The sequence below is a fragment of the Scatophagus argus genome, chromosome 16, assembly GCF_020382885.2.
Source record: "Scatophagus argus isolate fScaArg1 chromosome 16, fScaArg1.pri, whole genome shotgun sequence".
NCBI lineage: Eukaryota > Metazoa > Chordata > Actinopteri > Scatophagidae > Scatophagus > Scatophagus argus.
In genome coordinates this window covers 20293240-20313772 of record NC_058508.1, presented here as the reverse complement: position 1 = coordinate 20313772, position 20533 = coordinate 20293240, and the positions used below count along the sequence as shown (strand labels likewise).

The 20533-nt window shown below is 44.8% G+C and overlaps 1 protein-coding gene across 11 annotated transcripts; it reads right to left on the bottom strand.

Annotated features, from left to right (window-relative positions):
- Window positions 1–40: 40 nt before the first annotated feature.
- Window positions 41–19386, bottom strand: slc1a9 (solute carrier family 1 member 9). 11 transcript variants are annotated; one of them, XM_046414150.1, is made up of 14 exons: window positions 19186–19386; window positions 18898–18994; window positions 18726–18815; window positions 18063–18189; window positions 11851–12009; window positions 10743–10895; window positions 10317–10573; window positions 8811–8916; window positions 8591–8717; window positions 6779–7012; window positions 5828–6022; window positions 2807–2941; window positions 2199–2637; window positions 41–1757 (listed from the first exon to the last, which is right to left on the bottom strand). In XM_046414150.1, the coding sequence occupies exons 5-14, from the start codon at window positions 12002–12004 to the stop codon at window positions 1575–1577; spliced, it is 1983 nt and encodes a 660-aa protein (XP_046270106.1). In that variant the 5' UTR covers window positions 12005–12009; window positions 18063–18189; window positions 18726–18815; window positions 18898–18994; window positions 19186–19386; the 3' UTR covers window positions 41–1574. The 11 variants fall into 11 exon arrangements, with proteins under 11 accessions (XP_046270106.1, XP_046270107.1, XP_046270105.1 ...); XM_046414151.1 differs by lacking the exon at window positions 18726–18815 and adding an exon at window positions 18283–18334; XM_046414149.1 differs by having other exon boundaries at window positions 18898–18991.
- Between the last annotated feature and the right edge of the window lie 1147 nt (window positions 19387–20533).

Below are 20533 nucleotides of genomic sequence, written 5' to 3'. Positions count from 1 at the left end.
GAGTTACTTAAGCAGCAGAGAAAACACAAAATAATTGCAGTTATTTTAAATAAATCTCTAACACTTTATTACATACAGTATAGACGACCTGGACCTGTGAATCTGAGTTAAGACTTAAGGATGCAAGTGAAAGGCGATTCAGTGGGGAGGAAGAGACCAATGAACTTATTTTTACAGAAATCAAGAACTCATAAGTGAGAGTGACAGTGAGAAAACTTAAACATACGACAAAATCAAAACTTGCCTACTGCTCACCGTTTCAGACACCAGACCACAACAAGAAAATACAAACCATAGATAATACAGACAATTTTAACACCGAGTGACGGCCGGCTGGGAAGAAGGACGTGATGTGCAAGAAGAGCAGCGAGGATGAAAATGCAAAGACACGCGAGAAGGTAGAGGATTATAAAAATAAAGTCTGCTGGTTGTGCATTTATTTCATTTACACGACCCTGTTGGTCTGATTTAAAGGAATAATTTGACAGTATAGTGTTAATGAGGCAGTTTGGATATACTGATTCATTTGTTTGGCTGTTTACATAACATATGCTTAACATAATACGTTCTGTTGTCAGATTCCAGTGCAAACTCATTAAGTCAACATGAAGGCCAATGAAGTCAGAGTTTATGGTTTCATTTATAATTTGGTGTGTGGTGGAAGCCGGCGAACTCATGAGCAGATGTCGAGGAGAAAGAGAGTAATTTTCACCTCAACGTCAGCCCCTCGCCGCACAACATTCACTTCAGATGACTGAGGGACGGAAAAGTCACATTAATTCAAATGTAATATTTTATTTAGACCGAGATCGCACTGCAAAAAATCTGATCTGTGTCTGAGTTTGATCAGATTTCCATGTAATCTGTGCTGTTCACACTGTTAAGAAAAAAATCTGATCTGAGTCACATGAGCAAAAACATTCGTGCCTGCAGCTCAAATGTTGTGAACCCTGCAGAACAGAGGACACGTGTATTTCTAAAAATGTCAAACTATTCCTTTAAATATAATCATTTTCCCTTCTGGTCAGAAAATTAAAAGTAGAAGAGAAAGAGCTGAGGTAAAGGATCAACTAATGACTGACGGCTGTGCGTTAAAAGGCTCTTAAAAAGGTGGCCTTTTCTCATTGACAGCAGACTTGTAGGTTCTTCTTCTATCAAGCAAATGTAAGCAGGTTAAGACATACAGGGGCGTTTTAAGTGGTGAAATGACAAATCAAGACGGTGATGGACTCATATAAAGGAAACGACAGGAATGAACAAGGGAACCCTCCAATGACGCTCTGTTTTGTAGGGAACCAAAGACCCAAAAAGTCTCAGGCCTGATTTTAAGGGCCCTTTTAAGGAACTTTGCAGGGTGCTACCATCGCAACATGTGAATATTTATGCATGTTAAGCCCAAGGAGAGCTTACTAATCGTGTATCCGACTGTTCTGTTGGAGCTGTGACCTCCAAATAGCAAGTCATCCAGAAATCCACGGTGAACCTCCACGGGAACGTCGTGGAGCTCTGCACTAAAGCGGGAAAAGTTGTCGTGAAACCAATCAATGGGGAAGCTTTTCGGTGGTAAAATCCAATCACGGCAGGTCGCCCGGCGGGATGGCGTGCCTCCGATCGTAAGCCGTGTCGTCACTCTCCTCGCCGTCGCTCACCTCACCCAGAACCCTCTCCCTGTCCTCCTCCTCCTCCGTTTCGCTCTCTCGCCTCAGCCTCTCCCGCTCCCTGTCTCTCTCTCTGTAGGAGCGAGGCAGCGTGGGAATCTGGGAGGACAAAGACGCAAAGACGGTGAACATGTACATCGACTGAATTGTATGTACATCACTCGCACCACCTTCAATCAACTGGTCAGAATGCATTTTAAGACAATCCAGAGGTGACTGGAGCGTCTCTTCTGAAGGCCACATACTGATGTGTGTCCTTCAGAAGGCTAAGAGGTCAGTCATGCTCCTGGTCTTGAATTGGACACACAGCACGTTCTACAGAGTCACTGTAAAGTCTCTCTTCAGGTACTCACATGGAGTAAACCACCAACGCCCTGAAGATAAGTGGCTGATTTAGGTTTCCACTCTGTGTTCTCATTACTTAACTGATAAGCTGTCTCCAAAAAACATGGAGTATCTCTTCAAAGAAAACTTAAGGTACCACAGAGGAAAGTGTATTCTGCAGGGTTAGAACCAGAAGAGGCAGCAGTGGGCACGCACCTGGTTATCGTGGCTGGGCAGGGCGCAGTAGCCCGGCTCCGTCCTGTGGAGGAGGCGTGGCGAATGAGTACGGAAAGGCCGGGGGGAGTGGGAGCAGACGGAGCGCGGAGAGGGAGAGCGGATGGAGCGTGGTGATGGAGATCGGACAGAACGGGACGGTGAGTAAGTGATGGAGTGGGACTGGGAGAGCACGTGGCTGTGGTGGTTTTGTTTGGGCGGGCGAGGGGAGCGAGGTGGCAGCTCGGGCGGTTTGAAAGGGTCAACCAGGTCCATCTCGGTGAGGATCGGGGGCGGAGGGATGAAATCGAGCTCCTCCTCCGGCGGAATTATTTGCATTTCTGCCGCGTCGAGCTCAGCAAGCTCCGCTTTCGACAAGTGGTCCACGATGCCGGCGCCGAACGAGTCGCCCACCACATTGATGGAGGTACGCATTCTGTCACTGGGTGGACAAACAGTGTCAAGTGTGAGCGAGTGAAGGAGCCGCCAAGAGCTGAATAACACCAACCACCCTCACAAATGTTCAAAGTGAAAAGGCTCTTGAGCAGAAGCTAAAAGCATCAGAGCAGTGATTCCTCATTCACACCCTGCCTATCAGACACCTGACTCACAGCAGCCAGTCGACGGCGATGAGCAGACTGATGTCCTGAGTGGGCAGGCCCACGGCAGTCAGGATCAGCAGCATGGTAACCAGTCCAGCGCTGGGAATACTGGCAGCCCCAACACTGGCCAGGGTGGCAGTCATACTGGGCAAGAAAGAGAAGATAACACATCCATTTTAAGAAAGGACCTGCAAAAAATGATGGCGGTTTAAAGACCCCGACACACACGTACATCCACTTCAGACAACCAACACTGACAAAGGATTCATTACACATGCATGCATATGTTCTGTGTGAGTATTTGTCAGAAGTTTGTATTTGCAATCAAACCAGGAAAACCAAAAACAACAAAAACAAACATTTTCTCACAGTGCAAATCTTTTCAACACGTCTTGTTATATGTTTGGAATAATAACTGAGCACATACTTGAAAAAACTGGCCCTGCATACAGTGCTTTGCACTGGGCAGATAAACGAGAAACCACACTTGATGACGGGAAAGAAAGAATGACCGCTCACCAACTGCCTTCGCCGCTGATTCAACATTCTCAGTCACCAGAATGGCTGCCAATAAACTTAATTAGTCCATTTAACTTGGTGTGTCAGAGCCCTGAGAGCACAAAAGGGTGAACACGACTTTCTGTGATAATTACAGACAAATCCGCCAGCTGATTTATGTGTTGTTCTCTCTACTGATGCAGACAAACTGAACTCAGTCGCAGATTTTTGGTCATCAGTGAAAAAAAAAACAAAACAAAAACAAATATTTTTTGTCCAACTTCCACAAGTTCTGCCATAATTTTCATTCAGTAATTATTTTATCACTAAAACTCACACCAAAACAATCTGGATGTATAAACAGCACTGCAGGTAAGAGGAAAAATATGCACTGGTTTAAGTGAACTAATCTAAAAGATGGTCTGACACACGTTTAGTGCAGGGCTTTAACGATGTAGTAGATGTTTCACCTTCACTTCAAGATACATGCAGACAACTGCAGAATAATGTATTACATTTTCATTACGTGGCCCAATAAAAAGCCTGCTCTGCCTGAAGCGTAGCTGACAGCCCTGTTTAGAACACAGATTTGTGGTGTAATTTTGTGGTTTGCAGTTGCAGAACGAGGCCACACAGCGACAACCTGCATGCATTAATCCGACCACGTCATATCCACGCAGCCTGTGAGCGAAAGTGGAAGCCAGAAAGAGGGAGGATGGGGAAATGCTGACTGTGGTTCTTCCATCCACTACTTAACGTTTCCTGGAGACGAATCTTTAACACTCAGAGAAATGCTGCTTGTTGTGGTGCGTCTGCAAATAGAGAAATTATCAGCTCATGTCGGTCCCAGATGCGTCTGCAGGCCAGTTTGAACAATGATCTGATGCCGTTCATCTCATGGTAGAGCTCTGCGTTACATCTCAATCATTTTTTAACAAAGTGCAGCCTTAATTATCACCCTGTCATGGGAGGGACATTAAGTGGAACATTCATGAGATTTACACACCACACATGGATTTTATTCACCACACATGATACAAAAAGCATCTAGAACTTTTGAAAATTAGATTTTGGAATTTGGTGGAAACCAGCCGCTGATGAAAGACATACAACAAACAACTTCAAAGTGCTCAGCGTCATTTGTGACCCGCGGCCACAGCAGTCTGATCCAAGTAGACTGTTTCCAATCAGACGTAGATGTTTTGCTAAAACCTCAGAAATGAGAAACAAATATCCAGGGGTGTAAGTTTGGTCTCAGCATTGGTTGGGAACCCAACCCCCCCCCACCCCCCACAAACCCGAGTGCCAGGATGAAAAGACTGAGTTGTTACCACCACATATCCTCCAAAAGGCTAAAAACAGCAACGTAAGGGCGTTTGTCCACGAACACAAGCCCCAAGGCTATCGATATCAAAGAATGCATTTAATAATCCGAGCGCCCGCGTAAGAATGTGGCAGAGCGCTAAACTGTTTTAAATGTATGAATAGTTCTCTGTCAAATAGACACAGAAAGGGCTGTGGTTTGCAGAGTGGTCAGAGACCTCATAATTCTGCACGTTTGTTTTCTGCTTGTTTGATGAATCGATCCTACGGTGTCCATTTGGTTGCACTTGTGGTTAATGACAGGGATGGATTTTTTCAGAAGTTCATAATCTGTAGTTTATGCCCATCTGAGGGTAAAAAAGGCTAAAATGGATGATTTAATATTCCATGGCTCTACTAAGGACTGCTGTGGTACAACTCCCTCCTCTCTGAACCCTTGAGGAACATGTGTTGCAAGTTACAATCGTCCTCCGAAACTGTAAAAAAAAACGTCCATGCTGGTGACCACATGTTCGGTTTTCCAGTCTACGTTGCATGTTAAGACAATGAATGCAATTTGGCTTCATATTATTGGCTCTATTTATCTGCTGTAATTTCATCATTGGGCTCATGATTTATCTGTCAGATCTATAACACACATTTCTAGATAAGGAGAATTATCATTGCTGACTCGACTGGGAGCTCAGAGCTGTTGCATTAAATCCAATCTATCTGTTTAATCTGGTTTTGACATGTGCAACTAGACTGATCCAACAGCCAATCAAAATGTTGAGATTACATCATGTGACTTTCAGCTGGGCACTACAAGGACCTCCTGTGATCATCTAAGGGTGTAAACAGTAAGAATGGGCAACAAATTTCTCAAATTCATGCATGCATTTTTACTCAGCCCGGATTTTTCAGTGAGGGAGAAGCTTTTTAGGAATCATATTAGGAAAGCGGTACTCTTCATGGAAAAGCCATATGAGTCTTGAAACATGTCTGAAGGAGATTTTAAAGTCATCTGAGGTGGGATGTTTTCATGCTGACAGTGTTGTGGGCTGTGGGGCAACTCATAAAGGACATTTAGGCCTCTTGTCTCTCTCTCTCTGTGTACTGCTTAGGTGCCAGCATAGCACTGCGTCTACCTTTGTTTGTGTTTGAAACATTTTCTGTAACTGGACAGTTGAACGATTCACGAGACATGCGTGCCAAGACCACGTGCCTCACCTGACAGTGACGATCTGCCCGCCATCCAGCGTGATGTCATTCATCTGGGCAATAAAAATGGCTGCCACCGCCTCATACAGTGCAGTGCCGTCCATATTAATGGTGGCACCTATGGGCAGCACGAAGCGAGTAACCCGCTTATCAATCTTCAGATTCTCCTCCAGGCAGCGGAAGGTGACGGGTAACGTTCCTGCACTGAGAGAAGAAGACCCCACAAGTCGGCCAGTTAGTGGGAAAAAAAGGTGCAGCTGTACAAAGAGCAGGAGCAAAGTGTCTGCTGATGGACATAAAATAGGTAGACAGGTGGTGAAAGACTAAAGTGCAGAGGTGAGGAGGGAGGTGAGGGGGTGTAGAAAAAAAAGCAGTAGAAATGTGAGTCGGCTGACAGCCTCCTCCTGACAGCTGGTGCAGGCCACTGTTGCAAACCTCCAACATGTGAATTAAAGGAATTTGATTCCCAGCCCTGCTAAGCTCGGGTCATAATATAATTAGAGAAAACGTTGATAGGATTACCCATATTCACTAAAGCCTCAGTAATGTGCCAAAATGACAGTTGGTTTCAGTAGAATCCCAGGCAGGCCGAGCCAAGCCGAGCCGGGCAGGATACAGCGGGGCCAGTTTGGCGGGCGACGACTAATCCAAAGGCTTATATATTTACAACACAGGATCTGTCTGGCATGGACTTGACTACGATAGCCTTTGCTTACACACATTTGGCTCCACTGTCTTGATTTGTCAGGTCACTTGCACTCACTGAATTTTGCCTTTGGCCCTTTCAGATTCAAACCAAATAGCTGAAAGTCAGAAGCAGGCCACGCCGATCAATCATAGTAACCACAGCAGCTGCTCGAGGAATAGATGTTGTAAAGGAAACATGTGACACACATGTGTTAACACATTCCCTTGACAGAGAACACACATACACACACACATTCTTGCAGGCTGTCCTACCTGCTGGCGGTGCCCAAAGCTGTGATCCAAGCCTGGAAGATTCCAGAGTAGAAAGTGAAGGGGCTTTTTCTGGTGGTAGCGAAAAATATAGCAGGTAGGATCAAGCCGCCGTGGATCACCAGGCCCACGATGACGGTCACCATGTACATACCCAGCTGCCTGGCCACCACCTCCAGGTCCCCGATGGCCGCTATCTTCCCCGCGATCAGAGAGGCGATGCCAACAGGAGAGTACCTGAACGCACAGTCAGCAAGATCAGAGCTGCAATGGCTGAAATGGAATTCTATTATACTTTGCAACCTTTTAGTGGCTTATTCTTTATAATTATCTGACTGCTTACTCAGTGTCTATAGTACTGTGTGTGTATATGTTTATTAAGCCAGAGTATAAACCAACTTGTATTTTTAGATTTTCAGCTATTGGTGAATCTTGTCTGCAAAGCACTGAAACTGGTCATGTGACATGTTTCTTGAGATAACCTTGACTTGCTTTAGATTATTCTTAGGAGAAAAACATCCATGGATGATGAATGGACGACAACTTTCACAATTTTAAAAGAAAGGCAGATGGCAGATGATGAAGCAGTTCTAGAAGTATATTCCCTGGCACACGGATGCATTTAGGAGTTTAAGACTAGTTTTGATAATCAAAACTATTTCAAGTATGTCTGTGTCAAGATGTCAAGAACCTCCTACTAGATCTTTATTCACCGTTAAAGAAGCAGTTTTCACCACGAGAGGACACGACACATTCTTGGATCTCCGATTTCCAGCTTTGGAGTGCAGTTGTTTCTGTTGGTGAATACAGACCGCTGTGGGACGTGTGAATTAAACCTGTGTTCCCCTTTAAGCCGTCCTCCGTCCAAGTCAGCGTGGATCTCATCCCGACGGTGGCACACAGCTGACCGGGGAAGGCAGGGCATTCGGTGACAGTTGTTTGGTGGAATATGTGGTGCATATGATCTGATGGATGTGTTCCTTGTATGATATGTGTTTTTGTATACACTGGACTCTGTGTTTGGCTGGCTCCATAGGCCCATGAGTAATCTGTTTATACTGTGTGAGTGATACGAACAAGGACACAATTCCTTTGGTGTCCAGCTGCACATGTAGATGGCCTAGGAGAGCTGCGAGACAAGCATCCTGCTGTTTGTCTTCCAGTCGCCTCCCTGCTCCCCCCTTCCCCTCCCGTCCCTTCCCTCCCTGCTCTGAGTGCCACTATTTTCTCCTCCTCTGCGCGACTAGCGGGGGTCGCCTGCGAAGCCTCAAGGCGTGCACTGCTCTCTGAAGACATGCTCTCACACGCATCTTTCCACGTCTCGCCGTCCCTCCCTCCCACCCGCATCTGCTTTCTGCTCTGCTGCCAAGTGGCTCCTCTGCCGTCGGTAGATCCATTACGTTCTGGAGATTTTCCACCCCGGCTCCCCTGGGAGCCCACAACATTGTTCCGGGCCCCGGCTCCTGCTACTCCCCAGCATACCACAGGCCCCAGCGTGTGCCAGGGAAGCTCTCTTTCTTTCTCTCCCTCTCTTTCCATCTGTCCGTGTCCTTCACTGACACACTCTCTCGCTTTTCCTCTTTCTTTCTGTCCTCCTTTTCAGTCTTCGACGTCCACCGCTGGTGCTCACTCCCACAATTTGTCTCACGTACGCAGCCTCGGCCTTATCCATCACTGTCACTGAGCTTTGTGTGTGGTATCTCCAGAATGTCAAAGCATCGGAGCTGTTGGCCCACATGAGCAAAAACAGATACGCATGTTGTGCAGGCTTGAAAGCTCACAAATACACACGAGGGGGGAAAACAAGACACTGACCACATGATCAGGGAAACCATCGTCATGATAATCTCGTTGAGGATGTTGAAGAACTCGCACATGATCTTCCCTCGCTCGCCCATCCTGCCCATGCAGATCCCAAACGTGATGAAGAAGCCGATCAGACCTTGAGGAAGACACGGAGCAGCATGTCACTTCAGCGTGAAGTCCTGAAGTTTTCAGTGCAAAGCGAAAAACAACAACTCTGTCGTGAACTCACCGAGGACATTCATGCCCCATTTGTATTCTAGTTTCTTCTTGTTCACTAATATGGGCTCAGTTAGGTTTGCTGCTGGAACCGGCACCTTTTTCAGCACCGTCTGAACCTGGAGGAAGGACAGGACAACATTCAGATTGGTCAGGGGTTAAAACAGAGCTGACACGACTCCAGTTCCCACAGCAAAACTTTGATTTTGTAACTCATACTGTGTGAGAGCATCCAAAAGCTTGGCAGCTGCAAAATTTACTGAGATTTGTGTTTAAAGAAAAGACAAAACAGGGAAGAGGAGATTCTCACATAAAGACAACAAAGGGAAAGAACAGACAGAGAAGAAGGTTGAAAGGGGAAGGACAAATCCTTCCTGCAAAAGCAATTATGCCTTTTATGACTTCAATGAATCCCTGATGAGCGCAAACAAAGGAAAAGCAGTAAAACAGAGATGCAGACAGAAGAGAAGCATGAAGAAAAAGCCGGGGAAAATGAGAGAATACTGCAGGGAAAAGAAGTCTATAAGCTGGTGCTCAGCAGTGCTCCCTGTTCACCAGCAGATGTCTTACTGTGGTAAATAAGGTTGTAGTGTTACAGATGTAAACAGATTAGCGGTAGCAGAAGGGCTGACCCCCACCCAGTCCCACACAGACGACCACTTCTAATCATTCAGACACACACGCGTGACAGCGAGAAGAGGAGGGGAGGGAGGGACACAGGATTTGGACAGAAGAGGGCAACTGTCGCATCATGATTGAGACTTGGATAATCGTTTGAAAACGATCAGCTTGGATAACCAGTAGTCGTCTCGTGCTGTCCGCCATCAGCCAGCTGACCATTACCTTAACTGGGAGCTCAGATGGAAAATCTAAGTTTAAAAAACACGTATCTGCATGTGAATGTTCCCCGACATCTCACCTTTTTCAGTAATATTATTATTCCTTTTATTTCCTTTGCAGTGATTCTTTTCATTGTTTCATAAAACAGGAATTAATTAATAAATGAGTTTACAGTCTGATCAATGAAAAGGCCTGATGTCAGAGCCGAGAGGTCAGATTTATCTAACAAAAAGCAGAAAAACTTCTGTTGTTGAGGAATTGTAGTTGCTCATATTTGCATTTTTCTGAGTACGAGAAGGACTTGTCCACATCGGCTTAAAAACTGAGCTCCAAGCTTCTTGACCTTGGAAAAATAACCTTCATAACTAACAAAGATGTGTGTGACATGATCAAAAGTTTCAGCGCAGCTACTAATGAGATTGTTTTGTCAAGGTTGTTTTGAGGTTGCAAGGAAGCTATTTCTCTACGTGGACTGGTTCGCATTACCTTAAGGTGGTGTGATGCAAATTTAAACGCAGGAAGAACTTCAGTCATGCTGGAAGTGAAAAGCTACAAGCATCAGCCAATCAACTTGTTCTTGTCCTGTGTCCCATATCTGTTACATTTGAATGTTGACACATGCAACCCCACAGTGTGCACAAATGAAAAGCCAGAGTAATAGAACAGTTCCAAATGCTACCTGCTGGAAGCAAGCCTGCACCAGGTTCTCAGGGAAGAGGTTCCTGATCAGGTCGAGGAAGGCGTCCAGACTGCTGACTTCCTGGTTCTTTGGGGCGGCGTTCGTGCTTCCTCCTCCCCTCAGTTTGGGGTTCCCCGGGTGAATCCCCAACACCAGGATGACCCCGAGGATGGCAGCAATTACAGTGGTGGACATGTAGTACACCATGGCTCTGCTTCCCATCCTGCCGCTGGATCGAGCGTCTAGACCAGCCAGCCCTGACAGAGACAGATACGACCGTCAGCAGCCGCATAGCTCCTGTGAATGCAGCTGGGTTCAAAACTGCTTTAAATGGATTAAATTTGGAAAGTTAACTGGAACACAACACCTGTGCGCACTGGCCTGTACTCACTGTACACTGCTTACAATGTGTGTGTAGTGGCACACCTGTGATAAGGCTGGAGATGATTAAAGGCAGGATGAGCATCTTCAGCATCCTCATGAGGATTTCTCCAGGAAAGGAAACCATAGTGAGGGCGGAGCTGTCCGTCACCTTCATGTACCGCAACAGCATCCCAAACACCACTCCCATGACAACACCTGAGGACCGGAGACGAGAACGTGTTTAATATAAAACCAATAATGTTGATCCAGCATTTCTTTTTCTGGTTAGCGAGAGACTGACATATTTGTACCAAGATGACGAAATAATTTAAGTCAGATTTTGGTTTTGGACCACAAGAGTTTTAGATACTGGGTCCAAATTAGTTTTAAAAGTCCCTCACCACAAAGAGCAGCATATTAGTTTGGGTCGAGGAAGGTACAAATATAGTTGATCAGTAGATTCTTAAAAATTAAAAAACACTGAATAACTGCTAATGTGTGTTCTTGGTTAGACATAAAGATAAGGAAAATATGAGCAGTATCTGACTGCCTTCAGAAGCAGTATGTTAATACAATCAGTTTATAGGATTTTTGGGAACTCACTGGGCTACTTCTCTTCCTCCCAAAAAGTGATGTTTCATGTCTGACATGTAAGAGTCCTCTGACTTATGAGAACCGCCTACTGTAATGTAAACGAGTTTAAATCGAGGTTTAAAGTCGGGTGACAAATGACAGACAAAAATAACACACTTCTTGACTTTGCAGGGGCTTTTTTTTTTACATAGAACACAGCTATGCAGAGACATACCAAAGTGTTTACAGAGGCAGACTAAAGACAACAACAAGCCTAAGACGTCTCGTGAGAAAATGATCACAGAGTCTGTACGTCTACATTTGTGCGTGCAGATATTCGCTACAGCGCAAATGGCCATTTTTTTGAACAATAAAACTGACCTCAAATTGAGTTTCATTTAATCTGCGAAAAATGTTGGGATTTGCGATGTTAAATTATGTTAACCAAAAAATGTCTCTTGGAGTCATTGATTCTTAACTTTTATTCTATTTTAACAACTACACTTGAGGTTCACAAGCTGATGGGCAGCAGCTGAACACAGGGTGATATCAGCATACGCTGTATAAACACAGTCTGAGTCTCCCAGTTCACGTGTACCCATAACAGTGAGTCCCAGCAGCAGGTTGTGGGTGTTGCGGCTGCAGTGGCCGGCATCTTTATACGCGACTTCTGTGTTGTCATCTCGCTGGTTTTCTTCTTTCTCCTTTGCCTTGTTTGTGTTGGACTGGTTGGCTGTCGACTGGTTTGTCATCCTGCCTATGGAGACAGTTGAAGAAATGGGTTTACTGCTGGGAAAACACATGCTTAGACGCCATGTGCCGGCCTGCACAGTATTCAGTGTTGGTTAATGATGCACCTTTAGCTCCTAAATGATTTGTCAAATGTTACCGCTCTGGATTGTTTACAGACTATCTTAACAAAGCATTCTTCTCCTGTGGCTAGTGAGGACACAGATTGTTGCCATTCTGGGTGGCTGACTGTGTTCTTAAAGAAAGATTCACAACAATCCGGGCTACCTACCTACAGTCTTCGGAGTATTTGGTTTGGGTTCTTAAGGGAAGCAAAGAAGCATGACTGCAGGCAACCCAAACACAGCAGGCGACAGCTAAACAGGACATGAAGAAACATCTCAAGAGATGTAATCTGTAATCATCCTCGAAATGTAAATCTAAATACAGCTCAATATGGAGTTGCTGATAAAGGAGGAGATATAGCTGGTGAGTGCATTAGAGAACGAGTCAGCCAGGGGCCCCATCTTATGGCTCCTGGCTGACTCATTCTTTAATGCTTATATGCCATCTGCCTGACTGACAGGCCTGGACAAGGACTTGAGTGGAAGTTAGTGATTAGCTAAACCCATACAGGAAATGACAAGACTAACGGGCTGCGTCCACCAGTTTTTTCTCATATTGTGACGGCGAGTGTTTACAATGGGGCCATATATCTACACTTTGTTACAACCACCAGGAGTGTGACAATGTGCTGCACGTGACTTCGGTCTACTCACAGAGAACTGAAAAATCTTCAACCTGCTTGACACTGTCAGTTTTTACCCAGCCATCCAATCACAGTGGGGGAGGGGCGGGACAAACACCACACCGACCAACCGTAACCTCCTGCATGTACAAGTTCAGTGAAATGGAACATTGGAGGAGAGGTTAATTCTGGTCCCTGAGTATCCATGTCTGTACGAGATGACATCGGCAGACCGTATTGATGAAAATGCTTGGAGGAGCATTTTTGTTTCGAGATCAATAAAGCAATTGTGATTTAATCTCTAGAGATTAAGCCAACATTGCCATGCCTAGAAGGGCATGCTAAAAGGGAAATCTGGTATAGATGACATTCAAGCATGATCTCTGCCCAAATGCAGTTCAGTAGCAAGAATGATCAGAAAGGATGCAGTTAAAAAAAAATCATACCATCAGAGTTTATTTAACAAGCAGCCAAACAGCTCTCCGATAAACACTTTTCAACGACCAATAATCATCACTCAAAGTCTATTTTAGCTCCTGTGCATCAACACAGGATTGTTATGGAAGCAATCAGATTTTCCCCAAGGCACAGTCATCACCTTCAACACGAAGAAAGAGTCAACGAGTAAGAATGTGTCCACTGTCCAATAACACTACACATTTCTGCTCAACACAGAAAATTTCAGAGACCTCCACCTCCACAATCTCTAAACATTAATCTTACGTAAACACATCTGGAGAGCAGCGCAGCCATGCCAAATCCTTGTCAGAAGTATGAATGCCACATTTACAAACAGTCTGACTCAGTGAGACAATTGCAATCAGACATGATTATAATTCATCAACTGAGTGGATGGCATTTTCTGAAGGGATACGTTCGCACCCTAAGACAGCGGGACAAAAAAACCAAAAGAAAACATTACCTATTAGTTGGTCTGATCTCACTCCTTCACCTCCCCCTCCTCATCTCCATACCCCTGCCCCTCTCTGGTCTCTGCAACAACCGCCAGTCGGACTGCCGGTGTGATCTGAAATTGTACATTTTTGGGGGAGGAGAATGTCCTGCTACGTTTCAATTGCAAAGATATAATCCTCTGTTGACGGAGTACCGAGGAGATGAGGGGGAGGGTGTTCCACTGTTCAACTCTTCACAAATCCTCTTTTCAATCCTTATGTCATTCTTAGCATGGACGTTGTTTGGTAACGTCAGCCGCTGGATGAGGGAAATCAGCTTTTTGTTGAACAATAAACTCGAAAAGAGTGATTCATAATGATAAAGTCAACTCCACGTACAGGTCATCAAACTAATATTAAGGCTGGTTTGCTTAGTTTGGGACAAAACCCTTGGCAGCTTATTGATGTCGTGCTGTAGAATATAAAGAGAAAAGGTCATGAACTTCCCACAATACACATATGAGGTAATTTAAGTTGTTCAATAGCAAAAATAAAGATGATTCTCATCTCTCTGGCACTGAAAGCTGGGTATTAAACCTCTGTTGCCTGAAGAGGTCAGATGGAGGCCCTGAAGTAATGAAGCAACAGCCTGTGTCCTGCGAGGAGAGCGGCGCTGAAGAGCATAAGCTGCAAGGACATACTCAAGGACCTGAAGCTGCTCTGCAAATCTGCCTTCCGTCCCCAACAGACAGATTATTTTCCCGCTCCAGGAAATGTCAGAGCTGCCTCGAGATGAAACGTAGCTGGCCTCTAGGAACCAGCTCCTACTGGGCTGCCCTGGTGGTTCTGTTCAAGTGAAGGTAGAAACTATTTACAAACTTGTAGGGCTGAATTTGACTCCTTTCTTTCTAAGTTTCTAATATTTTGTTTGCAAACTACTTACCAAAGTACTGTCTATAGAGGCAAAGGAAACAGACCCTGACCAGAGCATCAGAGCAACAGCCAGGAGAGGAACGAGTGGCTTTAAACACACCTGTTACACCATATTACAGCTTAGCATCCCTAATAAAACACAGCAATGCAAGTCAGCGGTTTCAGACTGTTTGGTCAGGCAGCTTATAGTAAATCCTGGATTTCGTAGCAACATGACACAGGTATTACTATTACTGCTAGGTTGGCTGTGGAGCACGAGACATTTCCCCCTTTGAAGGGAGGGCTGGTCTTTGAGAGACAACTCTGACAGCACAAAAGTGATGAGAGATGAAGCACAGAGGTGAAGATGGAGGGACTTCAAAGTGAGTCGAGCTCCAAGCCAAGACACAAAGAAGGAACTTTTTACATGCCCTCATGAGCCAAACACAGCCGTGACACAGTAAGTGACTTTCAAAGTAATGGTGACTGGATAAGCATCAGCGTCCTCAATGTAAACACTCTTGTAGTCCATCAGATGTGTGATGGTGATCTATGCAGTGCGTGATAACCATCACAATCAGTCTCTGCATGCGGTCATGTACTTACGACACATCTTCTTAATCGTCATGGTTTCCAGGACGACGGGCCCGCGATGATAGAATGAGTTAATCTCCCAGAGGAGCAGGCTTTGATTACTGTAAATGAGCCCAAGCTGCTGAGGATAAAGGTGCACATACCATCAGAGCAGGACACGGCGAACTACCTCAGTACTCGCTCCAGTCTGCCTGTCGCAGGCTCATCATGAACTTATAGCCTTCTTCCACATTAACGATCCAGCCAGGTCTCCAGCCAATCGCTGATGTTGGCTCAAGAGATCAAACAGATGCACGCTGGCTATACATACAGTTACACCCCCCCCACCACCACCACCCTCACCACCACCAATCTGTCGGCCTGCCTCTGATCTTAACTTAGACATTATAGTGAGTCTCAATAGCTCGGCTACAGAATATGAATGTGGTTTGACTGCCAGCCTTTAAAGCCTCTAGAAATAGACTACAGCAATTAATACATGCATTTGATCTCGCTTGAGTACTTGAGTACTGCATGCATGAGTATTGCAATTATTTTTCAAGCAAATAGTGAAAAAATTCACAAACATTCTCAGTTCCCAGCCTTTCAAGTGAGATGATTTAGTGCTTTGTCTTTGTCATGTATTGCTGTTCAGTGATCTTTGGGATTTGGACTTCTGGTTGAACAAAGACATCTGAAGATGTCACTTCAGGCTCTGGGGAGTAGCGATGGCCATTTTGATGTTTCATAGGCAGATAAATCATTGGAAATTATTGTTAGTCGCAGCCCTAAATGTAATGATGGAATTAGTGGAACGACCACATGCTGTCAGTGGAACATCAAGATTACCAAAACAATAAAAAACTTTAGACTTTATTTTATCTTGAGGCTAATAAATATTATTTGTAGATCATCCTTAACAATGTAGAATCCCTATAAATGGTTTTATAGATGTGTTGAAATGTATTATTTAAAAGGCATGTGTGTGTGTGTCTGCATGTGTGTGTGTTGGGGTGTCTGTGTGTCTCAGAGGATTATTTCAAACAGTTGATTGTTTGGTGTGAGCTTTGCAAAGGGATCGAGATATAATCCCCGCCCCGCCCCTCCATCCTCCACTCGTTCAGCAGGGGATGAGGATGGTCACTGCGGCACTACAACACACTCCTCACATGTCTGAGGTCACCGTTACCTGACACACATGGTGCTCAGCGTGGACCCATATGAGAATTTAAGTGTGTGGCTATCTTATCCAAAACTGAATCAGTAAGCAGTATGATGGAATCAGTGTACTGCAGTTTTCTGCAGTAAGAGCAGGAGAGATGACACTGAGAGATGACAACACTTAACTTCTGCTTTCAGTTTTAGTCTGTTTTTAAACTTTATGTCACTTGTGACTGAAAAAAGCTAAAATAGTAAAAAGATTAAGGAGTTGGATTTAATAATTGGATTCAACGCTGATTTTAGATTTCAAACTGCCGTTGGAGAAAAGGCAGATGCTCGTGACTGTTGTGGGTTACTGTGATAACTGCAGTAACAAACTGTACACGCGAGTACACAGTGATATGAGCAGAATCAGATGTCATCTCACCCTTCATACCACGAGCGAGCAGACAAACATATTTTATATAAATATCAATAATGGCACAGAAACAGATCCTGTCTATCTCACACACTCTCTCTCTCTCTCATACACACACACACACACACACACACACATCCATGCAGATCAAAGCTGAGTGGTACCTAATTCCTATAACATATGCACAACTGCGATCCGGCACGTGTCCGGCTTCACCACACCGTGACAGCAGGACGGTTCTCACTGAAGGTCGGCGTCAATCAACGTGGTCTGCGCTCCATCAGGAGTTGGATGTGACCACATGCAGGTCAACACTTGGCATGTTTGAAAGCCTTACGAGGTATTTGGCGCTCAACTTCTGGTGCTCATAAATTTTATTTGTTAACTGGATTGAAAGTTAAATTTAGTTCTGGTAAGAACGCAGAGAGGAAGATGAAACCAGGAACTCTGAGGCAAAAAGATTTTTGTTTGCGTCTTGTCAGTATTTGAAATTACTATTACTAAGACTGAGAGTCTGTGTGAGTGTGACATTAATCTCAGCCTAATTGAATTTGTGAGATCTCTCAATTATTTTTTAAATAAAATACCTATCGCAACTTCCAGATCTCTGTGACGTCTTCAAGTGTCTTGTTTGGCTGGAAACCCAAACATATTTAAAAGACAAAGACATAAAACAGCAAAATCTCACATTTGAGAAGCTTGGATGCATCAGATGTTTGACTGAAACCATTAATAAACTGTGTGTGTGTGTGTGTGTGTGTGTGTGTGTGTGTGTCCACACGTCCTGCACACGCCCTGCCATGCCTTCCCCTCTCTCTCCCTCGGACGATAATCTGAATGTATTAATCTGTTGTTTGAACTCCTTAAGCACAGACTGTCTATCACATCTGCTCTCTTCACCCTTGTAAAGCTCTGCTATTTATAAACTTTCTCTTTCTCCTCTCATTCCTTTTTGATCTGTCATCACAGTTTTCCTATCGCTCCTCACTCCAGCAGGGCCGAATTTCACACAGCTCATTCGCTTCGTACAGTAAATCCGTCTTCTCATTTGGCCAGCAGACGTCTTGGAAAGTCCTTATCCCAGCCTTAAATCCCTCTCATCCTCTCCTCTCTGACAGCACACACAGAGGACTAAAACAATGCTGAGAACTGATACTACAGGTCCCACATGTTCAAACATCATGAGTCCCCCTCACCCCCTGGAGAGGAATAAACACACATCAAGCCAATAATCAGAAAGGACTGAGCACCCAAACAATCCATTCTGACACTGAAAAAAAAAAAGCCTGTCAAAAGTGAAAACTGGCTGTTAGTAGTGAATGAATGGGGGTGTGCTGAGGAGGAAAAGAGGAAAACAAGGAGGTGACCGGGCTTACCTGCTGCGTGTTGATGTCTCCCCGCCGATAAGAGCGAGGCATCGGGAGAGATGCCGGCGAGAGGAAGGACGTGGAGATGGTGGAAGGGGAGAGGCGACGGGAGGCAAAGTCACAGTCTTTGCGTCATCTGAGAAAATTTGCAGATTAATACAACAGCTTGGTGCTCTGAGCCCCCCGTCGCCACCCACCCCACCCTCATACCCCTCCTCCCTTCTCTCACTTCTCCCATCATCCACCCACTTCCTCTCCATCACAGCTTTGCCTCATCCCAACTGTTATCAGGACAGGGCAAAAAAGCAAAAGTAAGAAAGTTATTATTTAAGAAATCAGATGAAGGAAGTGTCCTCTAAACAGACAGAGAGTTACCAGACATTTGGGAGGGGTGGGTGGTTATGATTACCCTCCCGTCCACAGGAGGGCGCTCTGACTCTGCACTGTGTGGTGGAAAATGTGTACAGTAGCTCCCTTCTGAGGGATCCTTTGACAGGTATCAGTGTCAGTCAGTGAGGCCTCAAAGCGCCTCAAGTGGGGCACCCATGGGTGGAGCCGCTCCATACTGCACAAACAAAACCGTGGCTTCTCCCACGAACCACGACACCTCATCAATACACAAAATTAGAAATAAACTGATCGAGAAGTTATGGTGTTTCAGGTATGTCATACCAGAGATGTTGTGCTGTGGCAGGAGGAATGCAGGCCGATGACTGAGATTTATGACAGGGCCATGACGGATTTATGTGCAGAGCTTCTCACCTATCAAACACGATGTTGTGTAACGACGTGACTGTGTAGACAGAGTGACTCTAAAATCCAAACTTAAAACTCATCCTTTCACCTTTCAGCCAGTTGCATCTTCTCTGATTACTTCAGCAGGTCGATCTCAGTCGCAGTGAATCTATTATCACTTCAACTTAAAGTCCATGTTTATCCTGCTGAAGAGAATAATTCAATTCAGTTCAACGGTATCAAATCACAAGAAAAGTTAGTACATGAAACTTTCCAAACAGAGCAGGTGCAGACCATACTACAATATACAGAGACCCAACATTCGCCCATGAGCAAACACTTGGCAAGTGCGGTGAAGAAAGACTGTACTGTAAATAGAGCATTGCTGGTGCCTCACCCCAGATGTTCTGGATCTTCAGCCTCCCCTCTCGTCTCCCTCTCTCACTTTGTTTGTCTGTTTCCTCTCTCCTTTCTGTGTGAACGCTGAGCCTGAGCTTTGCCTCCTGTGTGCTCTGTCCTCTTTCAGGTCTGGAGAGGAGGTCATGTGGTTCAGGTCTGTTTGGTGACACCTTGGCTTGACCTTGAACCCTCCTCTGTTGCTCTTTTCTTGCTCTACTTCTTCTTTATTTGAATCAATGATCTAAGGACAGAGGGTGTCATATACTGCATAGATTAGGCAGCTATATAATTGGGCTATGTAAATAAAATTGACTTGACTCACACTATTAGCAAACACTAATTAGACTCTCACTAATTAGTACACCCTTCAACTACTTCTTTATTGGCATGACAGATACAAAACCAGACTGGAGGATAAGCCAAAGTCTTGTATAAACAGGTTACAGACAATGAATACAGTTTAAGTCCTCCTATTCAGCACTTATAAGGGCTAGTTAATATATGCTTTATAACGCACTATAGCCAACAGATTATAAGGACAGTTTTAAGGGTTTAAAAATGTGAAGAGCTTAAATAATTAAGACTGTGTTTTACTATATTGTAATTCATTTTAAGTGTATACAGCAGACACCACTTAAGCATCTTTCTGTGTCAAAGACCGTTTTAAAAATGTTTAAATGCTGCTGGTAAAAATGCACTAAAAGTTAAGTGTTACCGTTTACACACATGCAAACACAGATGCAGCATTCAAATGCACGCACACACACACACACACACACACACACACACACACACACACAGGAGTGACAGATGGACAGGGGCAGGATGGGAACAGGGGCTTGTACAACTGGGTCGGTGTCTCCATTGTGCAGTAGGTGCTCTGTAAGTCTATCCTTTACTAATTGCCAGAGCAGTTCAAACACAAAGTCTGCCTCTGAAATCCAATCCTGTGGGGTGTTGTACAGTGAGTAAACTTTACAATGTGTAACATTTTCCCTCTGGCAAGAAAGGGGACAAAACATGGCTTATGGAAGGACAGGGGGGTGTGCAGGGACAGACAGGTGGACAAGTGAAAAAAAAAAAATCAAACAAACAGAAGGAAGAAGAAACTGGAAATAGATCATTCATGTTCAGGCTGCACGTCTAACTCGGGGGGCATCCAGAATGCAATCTGTGGCAAGTGAATGAAAGTGCAGCCGCTGTAGGAGGACTGTAAGGAGACACTGAGGAGGGACAGATAAGGAGGCGAGGAGGACGAGTGAGAGGTGATCTGGGGAGAGAGAGACAGACAGAGCAGGGTGCTGTAAGCGGAGAGGCATCGGCCGTGCAGACGATGTAAACAAGAC